Source organism: Eubalaena glacialis, chromosome 7, assembly GCF_028564815.1.
Source record: "Eubalaena glacialis isolate mEubGla1 chromosome 7, mEubGla1.1.hap2.+ XY, whole genome shotgun sequence".
Lineage (NCBI taxonomy): Eukaryota > Metazoa > Chordata > Mammalia > Artiodactyla > Balaenidae > Eubalaena > Eubalaena glacialis.
In genome coordinates, this window is record NC_083722.1 from 7,244,651 (window position 1) to 7,265,944 (window position 21,294).

The following is a 21,294-nucleotide window of genomic DNA, read 5'->3' on the forward strand; positions in this document are numbered from 1 at the left end:
ACTTGGGTGTATTTCTGGCTCTGTCTTCCCACAGCACTGATGTTACGGAGACGTATTACCAGCAGGCACAAAGCTGCTTCCTAAAGCAGTTCAGAGTTAAGACACCTTCCCAAAGTGCCTGACCCCCAGGGAAGAGCTTACTCCTCCAAACAACTGACTTGCAATTTGTGGAGTATAACATTAAAAATAAAATGAAAAAGAGAACTCCTGAACTGAATGGTAAACTCAGAAAATATAGGGAAGAATTTTAGGTTTTCTGAGTGATTGTATTCTGTCTCATCTTACTTAATTTAGTCTTTCTTCTAATCTCAAAGTTTATGATCAACAAATGACATGAAAATTTTACAAAAATATTTAAAACGCTAATATTAGATCCACAATATCCTAGAAATCTCATAGACATATCCTTCCTTTAGCCTCCCAAAAAGTATACATAAAAGTGCCTAATACATAATATGTATAAAGCATGTAAGCTTTTTTCCCTCGTAGCAAATTGTCCTTGGTTTCCATAGCCTATCCCTTAAATTAAGGTTATAAGACCCAAGAAGTAGAAAACATACACCTGGCTGAAAGGACAAAGAAATAAACAACTTTTTGAAGTATTATTTCATGATGGATACAAATATGGATTCTAGAAACAGACTAGTTCAAAGCCCAGCTATACACTTGTTAACAATGTTTTTTTGGCTAAGTTGCTCCATCTCTCATGCCTTATTTTTCTCACCTGCTAGATATAGAAAATATGTCAATAGCAGTATCTATCCCATTAGTTTGTTGTGAGAATAAGATAGTCATTTGATGTGGAGGACCTGAGAACATTTTCTGGCATCTAGTAATTTCCTAGCACTCAGTGAATGTTATCTTTCACTGTTAAAAATTTCACTAAACTTTTGATTTCTAAGCTTTCTTCTTCTGCAATACAGAAACAACTGTAATTGTAAATGCTGTTAAGTAGTCATCTAGACATTAAAAACCCATTTATTTGGTTAGATGGTGGTCCACTATTTAGAGATGGAAACAAGGTTTACTTTAAAATCAGTCTTTAGAGAATGGCATGAAAGTTGGCTCTATAGACCCGTATTAATTTAGACAGCATACTGGAGAATAAAGATAATAATTCAGATAATTTGTATGAGAAAGGGCAGGGTTGGGGAGAAATCCTTTTACTTTGATTTTCTAGCCAGGCTAAATTTTCTGAATACTTAAAACTCGAAGTCATTTGGTCTATATAGATAAAGATTTTGGAAATGCTTAAATATCAAAAAACGGGATCCAGTAACACCAGTAAAATTAATTTAACCAACATTTGGAAACCCAAGCTATGTAATTTATATAAATTCATCAGGATAGTTTCTGGATGGATTTCATGGCAGCCATGATCATGCCAAATAAATACAGTACAATCAGCACATTTTCTAATCACCCTGCCCAAGACGGAAAGAGTCTTGTAAACTGGTTAATTTAACTAAAGTCTTCAACAGCTTAAAGAAGTCTGATTCGTATGTAATAAAAAATTATTAGCATTACTGATTTCACCAACGTCAGTTGCTTTAGTATGCCCTGCACTTCAAAACCTGCTTTGAAGACCAAATTACTTTCTACCTGGAAATATATTTTAAGAAACCATAGTTAATAATCAGGACCGTCATTTTCATGGTCAAAGCCAACTTCTATAGCCTCCATCTTACCTTATTGTGTAATTCATGGTCTTCTTTTGAGAGACTGAGGTCAGAGTCCGTGGGGCAAGGACCAATTTTATTAGAAACGCTTCCTGGGGTTAAAAACAAAAGGTGGAAAAAAATATTATAGATTTGTACTTCAGAGGATATGTAAGCTTACACTGCTGAAATCTAAGAGTTTATATAAAGCCTGACAAATGGGGGTAAAAGAAAGAATTCTCTGGAGGCTGTAAGTTGTTCTATGCTCCCACTTTTAATTCAGTCAATGCATGAACTTCAAGTAGAACTTTACCATTGGCCACACCACGGGGATGCAATTTACAAGCAGCAGCTATGTCTGATCTGCTTTCCTATCCTCACCCGGGTAGGATTCTCTATCCTCAGCTATGTTTCTGTGATCAAGTTTTCAAAGAAATTTCTCTGTGCCTCACACCAGTATTCCATTATAAAACCTTGAGACTAGACAGTTCTGTTATCTGTGTGTACCCCGCGCTTCTCACCTGAGCTACCTTTATCATCTTTTGCATGACTTGTTTTATATCAGGGTTTCTCAGCTTCAGCATGAGCGACATTTTGGATTGGTTAACTCTTTGTTTGGGGGCTGCCCAGTGTTTTGTAGGATGTTTAGCAGCATCTCTGGCCTCTACCTACTAGACGCCAAAGGCACCCTTTACCTCCCCAGCCCTCCCCTAGTTGGAGACAATTAAATATGTCTCCAGACATTGCCAAATGTCCTTTGGGGAGCAAAACATCCCCAATTGAGAACTACTGCTCTAGATCAAAAACTCCTTGCAGATAATGTGTTTTGTTCATCTTTGTTTCTCCTGTTATGTCCAGCACAGTGCCTGAAATGGAATGCCTCCTCAACAAATGTTTCTTAAATTATAAACAAAGAAAGATAGTACATAAGCAGGTATATCTTTGCCTTTATGACTCTCAATCCATTGGCTTGACCTCTCACTTCAATGAGCCCATTTGCTAAGGCGTATCCCCAGCATCTTGTGACAAATACCCTGGCCCAGAAGCTGCTAGCAATTAGAGTACCTTAATAGAGCCACAGCTTTGACCAAGAGGTTGACCCAAAATCTTTTTTTAAAAAGTATACATGTATCATATACCATGAGCAGTCACAGCCTTGCTGCCTGTCTTCTTCTCTTCCTCTAGGGATTAAAGGCTGCCATCCTCAGCCCTTTGGAATTGCCTTTGTGTATGTTTTTAAATGAGCTTTCCAGCGTGTAAAATGTTGAGGACATGGTCTCCATGTCTGCATGCTTTGGAAAACTTTTCCTCCCTAAAGATGACCCAGCCAGCCTCATGAACATTCTCTAAGTTTTTTATAGTGCCGGTCTGCTGAAGAAAAATTCTTTTACCTTTGCTTCATCTGAAAATGTCTTTATATCAACCTCAATTTATGAAGGATTTTTTGCTGGATACAGATTTCTGAATTGACATTTTTTAGCATTTTAAATATGTCATTACATTGACTTCAGGTCTCCATTGTTTCAGATGATAATGTCCATCATTTTTCAGATCACTGTTCCCCTTTTTGTAATGTGTTTTTTTTCCTTCTGTCTACTTTCAAGATTTTCGCTTTAACTTTGGTGTTTAGCAGTTTCATTTTGATATTTTTAAACGTAGCTTCCCTTGTATTTATTCTTTTGGGGTTCACTGAGGGTATTCAATCTATGAGTAAATATATTCCATCAAATTTGGGGGATTTCCAATCATTACTTTTTTTTTTTTTTTTAAATATATTACTGCTTTAGTTTTTTTTTTAATTAATTAATTAATTAATTAATTTATGGCTGTGTTGGGTCCTCGTCTCTGTGCGAGGGCTCTCTCCAGTTGTGGCAAGCGGGGGCCACTCTTCATCGCGGTGCGCGGGCCTCTCACTATCGCGGCCTCTCTTGTTGCGGAGCACAGGCTCCAGACGCGCAGGCTCAGCAGCCGTGGCTCACGGGCCTAGTTACTCTGCGGCATGTGGGATCTTCCCAGACCAGGGCTCGAACCCGTGTCCCCTGCACTGGCAGGCAGACTCTCAACCACCGCGCCACCAGGGAAGCCCCCCAATCATTACTTTTTTAATACATATTTTCTTCCATTTTATGACCTTCTTTTCTTACCTAAGATTCCCATTGTATATATGTAAAACTATGTGATATAGCCCCATGGGTCTCTGAGTCTCTTTTCGTTTTTCTCCCAGCTTTTTCTTTTCTGTATTTCAAATTCATTAATTTCTTTTAATTCTTGGATTTTTCAGTTCTGAAACTTCCATTTGGTTACATTTTTTATAGTGTCCATGTCTCTGCTGAGATGACCTGACTAATCATTCATTAAAACCATACTATCCTTTAATCATTTGAAAGTGTTTTTTAAAAATTTATGAACATGTTTATAATGGATGTTTTAATGGTTTTTCCTGCTAAATTTAATATCTGAATCATCTTACAGTTATTTTTATTCACTATTTTCCCTGTCTAAGGTTTATATTCTCCTGTTTCTTTGCATGTCTAATAATTATAGATTATATAATGGACACTGTAGAACTGTAGAAGACTCTGGTTTCTGTTATCTTCCTTGGAAAGGTGTTCATATTTTTTTCCTAGTACACAGTTCAATTACTGGCTAATTTTATTAAACTTGCATAGGCTTAAATTTACATGGTTTCTTTCTTTCTCTTTTTTTTTTTTTTTTTTTTTTTGCTGTGTTGGGTCTTCGTTGCTGTGTGCAGGCTTTCTCCAGTTGCAGTGAGCGGGGGTTACTCGTCGTTGAGGTGCACAGGCTTCTCATTGCGGTGCCTTCTCTTGTTGCAGAGCACGGGCTCTAGGCATGTGGGCTTCAGTAGTTGGGGCACGCGGGCTCTAGGGTGTGTGGGCTTCAGTAGTTGTGGTGCACAGACTCTAGAGCACAGGCTTGGTAGTTGTGTCTCACGGGCTCTAGAGTGCAGGCTCAGTAGTTGTGGTGCACGGGCTTAGTTGCTCCGTGGCATGTGGGATCTTCCCGGACCAGGGATCGAACCCGTGTCCCCTGCATTGGCAGGTGGATTCTTAACCACTGCACCACCAGGGAAGTCCCTAAATTTACATTTTGTTTTAGCATTTCTGTGAAAAACTAAGAGTTTCCAAGCCACTCTAACTTACCAGAACTCAACTTCAGGTCTCTAATTCCTCTACCATTACTGTCAGAGCTTTGTTTTAGGCTTAAAATAAGCCTCTCTAGAGCATGGTCTTTATTCCTAATATGCAGACTTTTGGCATCTCAGTTTGCTGTCAAATTGAAAAGGAGGTATTAACATGAGTCTCCTGACTTGAATGCTACCTCTGTTCCAACGCTAGTTATCTCTGTTCTTCTTCCAGGTCCATAGGCATCACTTAGCAAAGCCTCAGTCATTCTCACTGTGGTCATGTACAGCATTACCCTCAGCCAAGGACTCATGGTTGGGGGGTGGTCCCTATACTGATTTCTGGGTTCCTCTCTGCACAGCTCCCTGCTCTTTCGCACTCTGCAGATTCTAGCTGCTTCAGCAGCCCTGAATGCCAAACTTTGTCTCAGCTCAGTGGGACTTTCTCTGCTTGGATTTTGCTTCACTGCTTTAGAGTCAGAATTTTTGCCCAGGTAGACAACCAGGGTTTTCCTCAAAAGTTTCTCTTCTCTCGGGGATCAGCAAGTCTTGTGCTTCCTGATGGCCAATGCTCCATGACAATTAAAACATTAACATGCTTCATATATTCTCTCCAGTTTAATGGTTGATTGTAAAAGAAGAGCTAGTCTGGTACCAGCTACTCTGCCGTAGCTAAAACTGGAAGTTGCAGTGTTGTTTATTTTTTAATTAAAAGTAGGAATGGATACATAAATTGGTCACAGGTTAACTAGCACCTATGTTTATGTGTTAGTAATACAAATATAGGTTAATTACTTTGAAAGTCCACTTTATTTTATGGAACCACTACTCAATTTAATTATCAGATCATCTTATATTGAGAAAAAGATGAAATATTTACAAATAACAGTAACCTGCTGATGCCTTTGGAATGTGTCAGCTGGGATCACCCAGAAAAAATAAATGTAACAGTCATATTTTTAATAATACATGAGGTGCACAAGGAAAACACTTGTCAAAACTATATAATGTTTCAGTACCCTATCTATATATAGATGCACATGTTTATAAAAGTGTGTTTTCCCAGTGCTGTGCTAATCTTTTTTACTTGGCGTATTTTTAATGGTTTTTCCAAATGACCTTTGTAAAATTAATCAAGGATCTGACACTGTCCTTTGGAGAAATACAAAGAAAGAATACTGCTTGCAGTAACTTTTGCATGAAGAACAGCCAGAAAATGACAAAACAGAGAAAACATTAATACTGAAAAAAATTAAAGCCTGAAATTGGAACTAACTGAAAAATGTTGCCTTTTTGTTAGTAATATTTTCGTGGGTCTCTGAAATTTTATTTTCCCTTTCTTTTCTAAACCACTGTCTTTGTTCTCAGAAATCAGATGGATTTCTCAAAACAATCTGCTAAGTAAAATACACCACAGTTTTTCAAGAGCTCTAATAGTGAAGAGCATCTCAGATTAAAGATTAGTAAAATGTGCAGAAAATATGTGTAAAAAATACAAATACAGAAAACCTAGAAAAATGTCTGCAATTAGGATGGAAATCTAAAAAGAAATTAAATGTAGTTGTAATACATTTCCTATTCTTTTCTTTGAGAAAATTACTACTGAAGTGAGGAATTTTTTCCTCCTGTAATTTAAATGTTAAACTGCCAGATGTGTGTCTCATGCTTGAAGAGTCGAAGCTTTGCATTATTTAGCATATTAAGAATCACAGAATTTTAAAAAGGGCTCCTTTATTGCCTGGAGGTTCTAATTAAGTAAACCTTAGCCTGGTCCATTTAAAACTTGCAATACAAGAGATTTTGCTCTCTTTTTTTTCCCATAGTCAAGTCACATCTATATAATAAACATGGAAAATCTGAGATGATATAATTTTTCTTTTGCTTGAAGAATTAAAGCTATCTATTATTTTAAGAAGTTTTTAATAGAGGCCAGCAATCTAGAAGACAACTCAGGATTCAAAATACTTTTTAATCATTGCAAGTTGCTTTCCTTATTTATACCAAATAATGTGTGTTTCATAAAGGCAGTTCTATACTATCAATCTTACTCTCTCTTCCTTACTTTCCCTGTCTCTGCTGTGATCTCAACTATTCTCCTCTTGTTAGGCAAAGACAATGCTAAGGAGTAACAAGAAGATCATAGGTTTTAGATTGATATTATGTTTTTGTGCATTTCTATGTGCTGTTCTTCTGTGTTAAATATCTGATCACAGCACTAATTAGCTGTCCTTTCAGCAGTTTGTGGAAAGAGTTTCAGCAGCTAAAGTAGAAACCATAATCAAATGGAAGCTCTGTAGGCACCCAACATTCATAAATCATTCCCTTAAATACAGTTATTTTTGCCATTGTAGAAAATGTCAAAGGTGTCAACTCTGTCCAAATATACCACTTAACAGTAACTATTTTAGTAAATTGACTTGAAATGCATTCAGCTTACTGACAGTTAGAAGCACACGATCTAGTTCACAGTACAAATGAATAGCTTAAAGGCCAAAATAAATACCAAAGTACGAATTCTCCACGACACGTTGCCATGACCATGGCTGCAACCACAGACCAAAGTCTCAGCATTGTTTATCTACGGCAGAAACAGATGCTCAAAATTTTTGAAATCTGGTTGTTTATATCTAGTTTCTAGTTAAGAAAGTAAAAATGTTTTAACCACGTTCAAAATAAGGGTCAAATATCTATTTGAGGATATTAGCAGTGAATGAAATAGAAATTACATCAATGCAGGTAATGACTTGATAACATTCTCTGCTAGCAGCATAGTTTGAACCCATAAACAGTAACTTCTTGGATGCTGCCAACATAAATAGATAAATGTTGGTCATAATGTCAAGGAACAAATTCTATCTTTTCTTCATGGGAAGAACAAATGAACAAATTGATCTTCAGAAATGAAACTCTTGACAAAGGGCAAGTACCATAGAATTGGAGTTTAGGTTTGGCCAGGATTATTCCCTCTAAAGCCTCAAATATTTAGTAAAAAGTAAAGTGCTCCTACTATTTTATGAACTGGTTTCTTAGAAGTGTTAAGAAGCTTAATGGTTTCATATTTGGGGATGTTTTAATATTAGTGACATCAAGAATGCAACAAAACTATTCCCAATTTCACTTCTGCCCAAACCTCTAAGGCATAATCTGTCCACATAGACCCTCAACCCATGTGGCACTTTGGTACCACTTATGAATATCAACAGTTAGTTGATTGATAATAATACATTATATTTTATGCAGTATTTTTCAGTTTATTAAAACAGATTTACATATGTTACTTATTTAATTCAAGTTATTTTGTTTAACTTTATAACCAGCACAGAACCATAAATATTTCTGCCATCATATCAACCAGCAGCGATCTCTTAATATTTTGCATTTTCTGGATAAAAAATAGATTCATACACGCATGCCTTGCCTAATAAAATATTATTATAATGTAAGAGCAGGAATATACTTGGTTATTCTTTCCAAGAATAATTTTTAAACATCATCCATTTCTGCCATCCTTAAAAAGATTGCATCCTTTTATGAAAGTTAGCTTCTTTTTCCCTTATTCTTAAAAATATTAAACTCTCCATCTTAAACACAATGAAAGAATTCAGAAATTTTAATATGCTGCTCATGAGCTTTCCTTGGTTATCATCACTGACAATTTCATTGAACTTAGAACACCCAAAGCTACTTAGAATAATAAATTATTTTACCCACTAGTAAGTCCTTATTGTTAAGAGAAAATTACGGGTAAGGATAGAGGGAATCATTGCCCAGTACTGAAATTAAGCAGGATACGGACATAGCCAAGTGCATTTTTCTCATTATAGTAACTAATACAATAACACAAAGGTGATTTAGTGAGCACCTACTGCATGTATTACACTCTACATAAACTACTGCTAATCTTCAAGTAAGGCCTGTTATCCCCCCTTTATAGGTAAAGAAGCAAATGTTCACAGATTAAGGAACCTGATAAACGACATTAAAGGGTAAGAGTCAGGGTGTGAATGTAAGCCTCCCTGACTCCTATATCCACATTCTAGTTCCTCCATGAAACGTGCACAGGTCTGCATTCTCCTTCAATTTCTTTCTTGCACATTTCCAGTAGGTAGACAGAGATCAGGGCTAGTTGTCACAAAAAGGAATAAAAACAGAACGTTGACTCAACCCCCTAACTGTTGACTTTTAGCTATTCATGCTAGGGAGAAGAGGAATAGTAATATCTTGAAGAAAATAATGGTAATAGCTAACATTGTTGAGTTCATACTACATACCAGGCTTTGAAGATTTCAATGTCCCAAGTTAGTTACTGATTTTAAACTCTTGTCCTCAAAACTGTTTTAAAACACTTCAATGAGTAATAGGTTTTACCAATTCAAATTTTACCTCCTTCCTTGAGGATATTATGCTAAGTAAAGTTTGCTAGTCACAGAAAGACAAATAGTGTATGGTTCCACTTATATGAGGGACCTAGAACGGTCAAATTCAGAGAGACAGAAAGTAGAATTGCTAGGGACTGGAAGAAGGGTAAAATGGGAAGTTATTGTTTAATGGCTAGAGAGTTTAAGTTGGAGAAGATGAAGAAATTCTGGAGATGGATGGAAGTGATGGGTGTACAACATTGTAAAGGTACTTAGTGCCACCAAACGGTACACTTCAAAATAGTTAAAATGGTAAATATCATATTATCTATATTTTGCCACAATTAAAACATTTTTTACTTCCATATTCCTCAAGCCCTAAATGAAATGCTAAGAAACTTTAAAAATGCTGTAGTGCCCCCAAAACAAAACAAGAAACTGAGGGGACTTCCGGTTGGGACCAAATGGTACACACTTGTTTCTCCCTTCTTCTCCTCTCTAAGCATAACTAAAAAGCCTGGAAATAATGTAGGATGTAGCCAAAGGAAGTTCTGAAAGATATAAAGAGGATGGAGAGATGATTATAGACCCCAGGACTAGAGTAACAATATAGGACAGGGCAGCTCATGCTCCCTCCCACCCCACCCAACAGAAGAAAGTAATCCAGCATGAGCATCTCCAACTCCGTCCTATCAGCAAATAGTGGTCCAGGTAGGACCCTATCTACCCTTAGAAAGGAAGTCCCACCAACAACAGCAGGTGAGTCCAGCAGCACTGGAGAGCAGGATAGACCAGAACCTACTGAAATAAGCATCCAGGTGATGCCCTCTCCTTCCCTGCAGCTTGAAACAGCCCTCCTCCCGCCAAGAGACAACAAACAGGTGGCCAAGTGGTACCAGCACGGGAATCCCACCACAATTAATTCCTAGACCAGAAAGTTTCTTAACATCCTGAGGCTGGAGACTCCCTTCCCCACCTAAAGGCAGCAGGTGGTCAGGCCTGGGGAAGCTCCTTCTGTCCTCCCAGAGGCTAAAGAATGGCTAAAGAAAGTTCTTCAAACAGAAAGGAAATTATAAAAGAAGAAATCTTGGAGCATCTGAAAGGGAAAAAAAAGAAAAAATCAGAAAAAGCGTCAAACATGAGTATATATAATACACTCTTTTTACCCTCATGGGTTTTAAAAATCACATTTGATGACTGGAACAAAAACCATAACACTATGTGCTACCCAAGACAATGATATTTAAAAGTGGGGAAGGTAAAGGGACTGAAATGGAAGTAAAGTACTTACACTTGACTCAAAGTGTAAAATATTGACACCAGGAAACTGAGATAAATCACATATGTATAATGCCATACCCAGAGCAACTACTATGAAAAGTACACAAGAGATTTGTTCAAAAATTATCATCAAATCAGGATGGAATCCTAAAGAGGGTTCAAGTAATGCACACGAAGGCAAGTAAAGAGGAACAGAGGAATGAAAAACAGAGGAAATAATGAGAAAACAAATACTAAAATGGCAGACTTAGTCCTAACATACCCATAGTTACCTTATATGTAAATGGTCTAACTATACCAAGTAAAAGGCAGATATTGGCAGAGTGAATTTTAAAATATGACCTAATTATATGCTATTTACAAAAAAATGCACTTCAAATTCAATGACAGGATAGATATGTTGCATTTTCATTTTCATTCAGTTCAAACTTTTTTGAGACTTCATTGTTTTGATCCACAGATTATTTAAAAGTGTGTTTAATTTCTAAGCTCTTAAAAGTTTCCTTTTGGTTTTATGTTAATTATTTCTGGTTTGATTTTATTAGTATTACAGAAAACATTTTGTATGATTTCTGTTCCTTTCAGTTTTATGAGGTTTCTTCTATTGGCCCAGGATATATTTGTGAATGATTCATGGGCGCTTGAAAAAAATGTATATTGACCGATTTTACATAATCTCCTCTAGAAAACACAGGAGAAACACTTCCGAACTCATTTTATGAGACCATTATAACAATCCTGACACCAAAGCCAGACGAAGACAGTACACTAAAAAACAAAACTACAGACCAATATCTCTCAGAAACTTGGAAAATTCTCAAGAAAATATTAGCAAATTGAATCTAACAATGTATGAAAAGAATTATACAGCTTGAATATATGGCTACAGTAATCAAAGCTGTGTGGTGTCGGGACAGGCACATAAGTCAATGGAAGAGAATAGAGAAGCCAGAAAAAAGTTTAGAAAAATATGCTCAGTGGCTGATTTTTAAGAAAGGTGCAAAACCATGTCAATGGAGGAAAAACAGCCTTTATGACAAATGGTGTTGGAACAACTGGCAAAAAATAATAATAGTAAAATAAGATAAAAATTAACCTAAACTTCATTCCTTATGTTAAAAATAATTCAAAATGGATTTGCTTTTTGAAAAAAAAACAAAAACAAAAACAGGAGAAAATAGGAACTTCAGGCATTGAGTTCTTAGACTTGACACCAAAGCCTGATTCATAAAAGGAGATTGATAAATTGGACTTCATTAAAATTCAAAATCTTTACTCTATGAAATACCCTGTTAAGAAGATGAAAAGGCAAGCTGCAGACTGAGAGAAAATATTTGCCAAGTACATATCGAACAACTACTGATTTTATTCAGCATGACATGTATTATGGGCAAAAAATCAAGATGATGAACCCCTGATTGCTCCAACAACTAGTTCATCACACTTGGTTAAAACTTTATTTCATGGCAATTATTCATACACATGACGCCTGATTCCTGCAAGTCTGAAAAAGGGAAAAAAAAAAGATGTTTTATTACAAGTTTAGGTGAAGGTATAAGGAGATACTATTAATTATGGTTCAAGAAGAAAATGCTGTAATGTTTTAAGAAAATGCTTATACCTTTTAAATATTTGACCTTAGAAAGTTTTATATGCATGTGTCTGTGTGCACATGTATTAATATTTCAATGCTGGAGAAGACACACTTGCTGATAAAAGCAATACACCAGCCTGAATATAGATCAACTAACTAATGAGAATTTGTTTGGAAAGAGAGGGTTAATAGTATGGGAGGAGAAATATTTGTGCTTTAGGGTTCTGTATTGCTTTTCACTGAATTATGTTTTCACAATCTACGTCTGTTAACAACATTACAGCAGCCAATGTCTTTAACACTAGCATTATGCCTTGTATATGCTTATTTCTATGCATGTTGAAAATATTGCAGGATCTTTTTTACTACAACTTTAAATTTACAAAATTCTAAACACAAGATTCTAGTGAAACAGTTCTGTGTTCATTTAACAAGTTATAGAATACAGTCTTAACAAAAACAAAAATAGTTGTGGCTTTGCAAACAAAGGTTGATCACACTTGCTGGCCTCTAGTAATGTAAAATATTCAATGTGTCATGTATTTGTGCTACAGAGCATCAAGTCCTTCTATCCTTCATTGCCAAGGTGTCAACATTCAAGAGCAGACTGACTCTTCTAATAAAATGAGTTTAATACCAAAAAAGATTGATTTCCCTCCTATCTCATGCTAAAGGAAATATTTACCTGTTTGACTCGAAAGCCTATTTTTCTAATTTATATTTCCTATTTCTTACTCCATATGGATCATCTAATTAGACTGAGTGGATCACTGTGGATAAAAAGACTGTCGTTTTCTGACAATTTTAATTTCAATTATTTCCACATTGAACAAAGTCAATCACATGCTCATAAGAAAGGGAACTAAATCAGTCAGACCACTGAAGTGCTCAAAGCCAGCCTCATGTTTAGAAAGAGCTAATGAACCCTTTTATTCACATGAGGTCTCACAATGCCATTTATTTTTTATTCCCATTTGGAGTTTGACGAAGACAATACTGAACCAAAGGAAATGCTACCTGCTAAAGGCTTGCAGAAAGTACCTATAGTGTGTCCTCTTTGGATAAATGCCTATCCATGTTCTACATATATGAAGCATCTAAAATTGGCAAACTCATGGAATCAGAGAGTAGCATGGCGGATGCCAGGAACTGGGGGAGGGGGAGGATGGGTATATGCTAATCAATGAGCCTAAAGTCTCAATGATGTAAGATAAGTTCTAGAAATCTACTGTACAACATCAGCCATCCAACTACAGATACTGTATCATACACTTAAACATCTGTTAAGAGGGCAGATCGCATGTTGTGTTATTACTACAATAAAAAAACTTAAAGAATGGTAGAGCCTGCAGTAAAAAACCAATATCAATATCATAAACTGGAGCAATTGGAAAGCTATGTCAGATGGGCTGCTACTTTGTCACGTGTAAGGAGCAAATTCTACCCAGTTGGTCATGGTTTCTTTCGTCATAATTCGCGTTAGTAAAAACAGAATAAAAATATATTTTAACCCTACAGTTCTTTATTTCCAACTTATCCAGATTGTGTATTAAGCTCTGGGTACTTCTGGGAATGTCCAGATTGAATAATGGGGCAGAGACAAGTGTGTCTTGTCACAGGTCTGTAGTAACCCTTCCTTCCTAAACCACTGCCCCCAAAGCTTTTTAGAAATGCTCCAATTGTCCTAACCTGCTGGGTCCATTTCAGTGTCTCACATTCAGTCAAGAACTATGATATTAATAGTTGTCTCTATCCACTTCTGCAATATCATTTTGCAAGGACATGTGTCCTAATACTGAGGCACTGAGTATCGGCAGACTAAATGAGAGAGATTGGCCAAGGAAAAATGGAATTATTTTCACAGATAGTACATTTTTAGGAGTGATTGCTGAAAACACAAGGCACACTTGCATTTGTTAACATATTTGCCACAAGAGATTAAGGATCACACACAGACACAGATGCACAGATGCGTGCGCACACACACACACACACACATACACACACCACGATGTGTGTGTGGAGGAAAGAGTATTTATTACCCCTGCCCTAAAGACCATGGTCAGCAAAGTGTGTATACTGAAAAAGATTTTCAATTGTTTCAAAAAGAAAATGAATTTCTTTAAAAAAAATAATGACTTCGTTAGTAGCTCTAAAAATATTGATAATTTGAGGGGTTTTGAAATGGCTTATGCCAATAGACTGGGAGAATGATAAACCTGTTTGAACGATAACACAACCCCATTGCTTTTTTATGTTCCTTACTGCACTGTTTAATAGCACAGGCAGAGAGGAAAAATTGACTGTGATGAATATATGAGACCAAATAAAATGTTAAGTGTGTAAAATGTCCTGAAAACACAAGCTGTAATCTGATGTTGTCGATCTAATCCACACACACTCTGTAATTAGAAACATATCGGAACAGGGCAGCAGCACATTTGTACTTTTCCCTCAGACCCTTTTTTTGATCATTCACATGTGACACATTCATTTTTATTGCCATTTCCACTTAAAAAAAATTTTTTTTAAGGTAGCGTAAAACCGCCCATAATGTTTTGAGCCCTTCTAAATTATTTTTCAGTTTTCTCTCCTGAAAGGAAATAGCTCAGCAAAGATTCTAACCTGATGGAAACGTTTTAAGCCCATCTCATCTCTCTGTGCTCCAGATCCTTTTGACACACCCTTCTCCCTTCTTTCTTAGCGTTAAACTGCTTCTCCACTTCCTTTACATCAGTGGGAACACTTCCCTTATGGGTGTCAGGATCTCTCAGAGGGGTCAGGGGCTGCCCCGCAGAGGAAATGACAAGCTGTGAAATGGAAAAGAACAATTTCTTCCACATGTTCCTTTGCTCCTGGAGCAGTGCGAGGTTGTCAGCCAGCATCACTTTGGAAGCAAGCAGGACTCTGCATCGTAGTCCTGTCAAAACTAATTTACAATTAAAGACCTGCACGACTGCTTAAAGCTTTTTCAGTTCCAGCAGTTTTCTGAAATGACTTTGAGATTGAAGTGGTTCAAACCAGAAACCATTGTTGTAATTAACCCCTAATGGTGAAGAAGCTCACGAAATCAAAGTTTAAAACAATTATAATTTTTTTAAATGAAGTCTGTTAAAAAATACAATCCTTACTCTACCTCCAATTAACATCTGTGTGGAGTTTCCCCACCTGAGCCCCAATTTGGGGAGTTTAATGTTGCAGCTATTGGAAGTCTTAGTCTGTAAATAAAGTTACAAGGTGACAACTTCATTGATCTGTAAGAAGGAAGGGAGGAAGGAAAGAAGGAACAAATGAAGAAACGAAGGAAGGAGGGAAGGAAGGAAGGGAGAAGAAAGGAAGGATTTACCTCGACCGTTTGATGCTTTTTAAAAAAAGATTTAAATTATTTTAAAATATTTTGAAGCATTCCTATGATTTTAAACTTTTTTTTTTTTTTGCTGAGCAGCATGCCCTGTGATCTTAGTTCCCAACCAGGGATCGAACCTGTGCCCCCTGCCCCCTGCAGTGGAAGCACAGAGTCCTAACCACTGGACCGCCAGGGAATTCCCAGCATTCTATGATTTTGAATATTTAGATGTGTTTCCATGATACACTAAATAAAGGCATTTTAAAATTGCAGTTAGGGCTTCCCTGGTGGTGCAGTGGTTAAGAGTCCTCCTGCCAACGCAGGGGACACGGGTTCGAGCCCTGGTCCGGGAAGATCCCACATGCGGAGCAACTAAGCCCGTGCGCCACAACTACTGAGCCTGCGCTCTAGAGCCTGCGAGCCACAACTACTGAAGCCCGCGCGTCCAAAGCCCGTGCTCTGCAACAAGGGAAGCCACTGCAATGAGAAGCCCGCGCACCGCAACGCAGAGTCGCCCCCACTCACCGCAACTAGAGAAAGTCCACGTGCAGCAATGAAGACCCAATGGAACCAAAAATAAATAAATAAAGTAAATAAACTTATTAAAAAAATTGCACGTAATTAGTTTTCTATGCAGATTAATCCCTTTGAAACATATTATGGTTCCCTGAGGTTCAATTTTGCACTTAGATAACCAAGTTAGATCACTTACGCTGTTTGAAAATCTAGAAATCCACGAGAACACACGTCATGTCTAAAAACTGCCTCAACATTTCACCAAATGGTGATTCTGAAGTAGGCATTCCAAATTCTTAAAAGCTTGGACGTATTTTGTAGAAGCGCTCATTCCTTGAAAGCTATGCAAACATCATTAGAGTTACACACAGCAGGAAATGATTTGGGACAGTCTCTCCACAAACTCACCTCTGTCAAAAGCAAAGTTATGTGTACTAGTTTCAAATAACAGATTTCTAATTTTTCCATAGAAACATTTAACAACAGACTTACAAATTACTAAATAAAAGTCTATATCACTATGGTCTGGGGTAATCAATAGTGCCTGAAACTTGCTTTCCTTATCTTACACTTGAGGGAACGGTGGCCTAAAGACTTCTGGGAACACGTAGTGTAGATTTGTCTAAAACTAGCCACGAGCTCCCACACAGTAGGTCTCTTCATGAATGAACACACTAAATAAGCTCTAGTGACCAGCTTGTCCGTGGCTCCCTGTTATGAGTTCCGGTTTTATGGGTCCGAGCTGCTCTCCATCTGTGCTTCCTCTCTCGCTGCTGTTAATTAATTTGCCCTCCATTCTGCCTCTACTTCACAGCTCAGGTGAGGCATAACAGTATATACCGGGGCAGAACCCTCTCCCCAGGCTGCTTAAAAAGTCACTGAAATAGAACCACACACATAGAGCCAATTGACTTTTGACAAAGGTGCAAAGGCAATTCAGTGGTGAAAGAATAGCCTTTTCAACAAATAGTGTTAGAACAACTGAACATTCATATACAAAACAAAACAAAACAAAACAAAACCTTCAACCGTAACCTCACACCTTATTCAAAAAGCAGTTTACCTCCGAGGGATCATTGCTCTAAATGTAAAATGTAAAACTAGAAAACTTTCAGAAGAAAACATGAGAAAATCTTGTGACAGAGGGTTAGATAAAGAGTTCATAGATGAGATATCAAATGTACGATCCATTTAAAAAATGGATAACTTGGCCTTAAACAAAATTCAAAACTTTTACTCTGTGAAAGACACTGTTAAGAAAATTAAAAGTCAAACTGCAGACGGGGAGAAAGCATTTACAAATGACAAATCCAACAAAGGATATGTATCCAGAATGTATAAAGAACTGTCAAAACTCAACAGTAAAAAACAAAAATAAAAAGTTAAAAACCCAATTTAAAATTGGGCAAAAGACTTGAGCAGATCCTTCACCAAAGAGTATATATGGATGTCAAATAAGTGCATATGAAGCTGTTCAATGGTATTAGCCATTAAAGAAATACAAATCGAAATCACAATTTTGGATTTAATTTGAATACAAATTAGAATGCCATTTTAAAAAACTGACAACACTAAGTGCTGATGAGGATGCAGAGCAACTGAAATGCAAAATTGTTACTGCCACTCCGTAAAATAGTTAGGCAGTTTCTTATAGCATTAATTATACATGTGCCATACAACCCAGCAATTTTACTTCGAGATATATGTTCTAGAGAACATATAAATACTATGCTCACACAGTCACTTACATATGAATATTTATAGCAACTGTATTCATAATCGTCAAAAATAGAAACAATCCATATGTCCTTTAATGAGTGAACAGATAAATAAGCTACGGTACTTCCATGTAATGGAATATCATTCAGCCACCAGGAGGAATGAACTGTTGATACATGCAACAACTCAGTTGAATCTCAAAGGCATTATGTTAACTAAAAGAAGGCAGTGTCAACAAAAGACTACCTACTGTATGACAACTTGAAAAAATCAAAAAATCTCTTTTTTTTTCCATAATGATGGAAAGAGATCACTGGGCATCAGGGCTTAGGGCTGTCGGCTGGGAGCGAGTAGGATTGTGCCTACAACAAACAGATAGCCCAAAGGAGGTTGTTTGGGGAATGGAATGGTTCTTTATCCTGATTGTGGTGGTGGTTACATACATCTATGTGTGTGCTAAATTACACAGAACTGAATACCCTAAGAAAGTTAATTTCACCATATGTTAGTTTAAAAAATAAAATAAACTGTTTGCTTGACTTATTTCCACAGAAAGGAGCTGTAAGCCCAGACAGCACTCAGAGCCATCTCCATTTATTCATTCAGCAAATATTCACTGAGAACCTACGGTGTGTCAAATGTTTTTGTAAGCACTGGGTACATGAATAAGCAAAGCAAAGATCCCTGCCTTCCAGGAGTCTGTAGTCCGGCCACACCTCTTGATGATAAATTTCCAAGACTCAGCCAAGTAAATGGGGCACTGAGGTAAGGACAGAGCTGGTACCTTCAGAAGCACCCCTTCGTCTCTAGGCTCTTTATCTCTAGGCTTCACCTCCAGAGTTAAAGGAAGTGTACAACCGTTTCAAGGTCCCTAATGAGAGTGTACCATCTACAGCAAGACTACAGCTTATACCATAATTAGGCCACCTCTTGCCCTCTTTCTCATCTTCAGACACCAAAACTAGACAGAACTCCAGAATTTCTGCTTTGTGACAGACAGCAGTTTCAGGTAACACTATATAATCAGACCAAATTAAAAGATGAATGACATCACTTTAACATTTATTATCTTATTTGATTCTCTCCACAAGCCTGGAAGTAGAAAATACAGCTATTACGATTCTTATTTTACACACATGATGAAAGTATCTCACAGAGGTTTCAAATATTAAGTAGTAAACTTGTGATTCACGCTGGTGTTCTGTCGTCAAGACCATATTGCTTTTCCCTCTACCATAGTGCAATGGTCAAAAGAAAATAATTCCTTTGTATTTCTTGGCTTGGCTAATCCACAGTTGCCTAAGGAGTGTATTAATTCACACTCATTTATTCAACAAATATTTATTGAGCAATTGCTCTGTGCCAGTGGTGGCACAAGCAGACTTGGTTCTTACCTTCATGAGGCTTGTAATCCAGATGGGGAGGCATACAAATGAATGCAAAACTGGTATAAAGGGCAAGAACATCGGAGAAAGTCATGGAGGCATGGGATAGGGCCTCCTTGAGAAGGAAGTTTTAAGCTAGATTATGAAGGATGAAAAGTTAGTCGCAGTTAATGACTCTTTCAGATAGAAGAAACAGCATGAAGGAATATCCTCGGTGGAAATTGCTGTATTTCCAGGAATTGAAGAAAACAAGAGCAATCTGCAGCTGCACATCAGTGTTTCTCAACATTGGCTGCATGTTAGAATCACCAGGAGAAGTTTATGAAGAATAATGATGTCCTTCTGTTCTGTCAACAAACCCTTATCTTAAAAATACCCCAGACTTTATATTCTTTTGCTATCACCCCAGTTCAAGCGCTGTTATCATTCAGTAGGATTCCTGCAGTAGTATTCCGATCGGTGTCAATTAATAAACCTGTTAACCTGAAGTCAAATAAAGTCCCTTCTCTGTTCAAAACCATCATAAGGCTTAACATCTCACTCCAAGTAGAGGTTAGGGCGTAGGGTGGGGAGCACAGCTGACACAGTGCCCTGGAGGCCACCCCAAACCCCGAACCGGTCTGACCCTGTCCTCTACAGCCCCGCCTTTCTCACTCTGTCACAGGCACATTAGCCTCTTTAATGTTCCTCAAAACATGCTGGCCACACTTCCTTTAGGGTCAAATAGCACCTGCTGTTTTGTTTTCCTGGGATATCTGCCTGGCTGGTTCTCTGACCTTCCCAGTGAGGACTACCTTAACATCTGTGCATGAGGAGGATGCTTAGAGATGCAGCAACAATGAGAGGTAATTGCAGAAAAGCTCAAGAAGTTGGCCAGAGCCTAGCACTGGATTTTCTTAATGGGCTTCTGGTATCTTGTAACATGAAATAATGTGTCCTTGTTGTCTAAGCCATTGTTAGGTATTTTACTTGTAGCCAAATGCCACCCGTTCATGTATACTACATTTCCATATGTGCCCAGATTTGTTGCTAGATTCTCTAGACTTAGGTCACTCTTTTAAAGATTATTGGATTTCAATTTCTGAACATAGACAGCTTTTTATATATACACAAATATATAATTTCATTACATGAATGAATATTTTTATACATATTAGTTTTTTTTAGTTGTTTTTATGGTTGTTGCCAGTGTTTTTCTGTAGTTGTTTTTCCCTTTCCTTTAAAAAATTGGATCACTTTCCCCCTAACATCAAACCATATGTGACCTTAGATAACTTATATTAATAATCCAGCTTACATGATTTCATATAATGTCTGTACACAATACATGATCATTTAGAAAAAATATATTTATAAACTATATGTGATATAATGTGATATACTGACTTTGTATCCTGTGGCATTAATATTACTGTATTAATTATAATCTATCTTTCTATAAGTCTCTTAGGATTTCCTAGTAGTTAATCATGTCGTGTGCAAATAAGAACAGCTTTGCCTCTTCTTTCCAATCCATATACCTTTATTTCTTTTTCTTGTCTTATTGAACTGACTAGAACATCTAGTGCAATGTTCATTAAAAGGATGTTACAGATAAGACACATTGTATTATTTCTGATATTGGAGGAAATATTCAATCTTTCACCAATAAATATGATATTAGTTGGAGATTTACACAGATGTCTCTTAGTTTGAGGAAATTCCCTACTATTTATAGTTTCTTGAGAGTTTAAATCAGAAAGCATTGTGAATTTTGTGAAATTCTTTTTCTGCATTTTTTGAGATTATCATAGGCTTTTCTTCTTAAATCTTGTAAAATACAGTCTATTGCATTGATTGTCAAACCAATCTTGTATTCCTGGGATAATCCCCACCTGATCATGGTGTGTTACAATTTTGATACATTGCTGGGTATAATTTGCTAAAGTTCTGTTAAGATATTTTAATCCATGTTACTGAGGGGTATTGCTCTGTAGTTTTAGTTTTTTTTTTAAAGTCTTTCTGGTTTTACTCTCAGGGTAATGCTGACATCAAAAATGATTTGTAATGTTCCTCTTCGATTCCTTCCTCTTCAATTTTCTGGAAGAATATATGTGGAACTGGTATTATTTCTTCTTAGATGTTTGGTAGAATTGACAAAAGAATATATCTGGGCCTAAAGTTTCCTTCCTGTGGGAAGGTTTTTGACTATGAATTCAATTTATTTAATAGATATAAGACTATTCACTTATTTTTTTCTCAGTTGTTTGAATTTGTTTGTTGGTCCTTTGTATGTCTTCTTTGGGAAAAAAAATT

At 36.9% G+C, this 21,294-nt stretch overlaps 1 protein-coding gene across 1 annotated transcript in view; it reads right to left on the bottom strand.

Annotated features, from left to right (window-relative positions):
* LOC133094923 (uncharacterized) overlaps nt 1-21,294 on the bottom strand; it is a gene marked incomplete at its 5' end in the record, with an annotated part of 263,216 nt that overhangs the window by 144,672 nt on the left and 97,250 nt on the right. Inside the window, one exon of the mRNA XM_061195651.1 lies at nt 1,685-1,771. Coding sequence (XP_061051634.1) covers nt 1,685-1,771 — 87 coding nt within the window. The remainder of the gene's footprint in view (nt 1-1,684; nt 1,772-21,294) is intronic.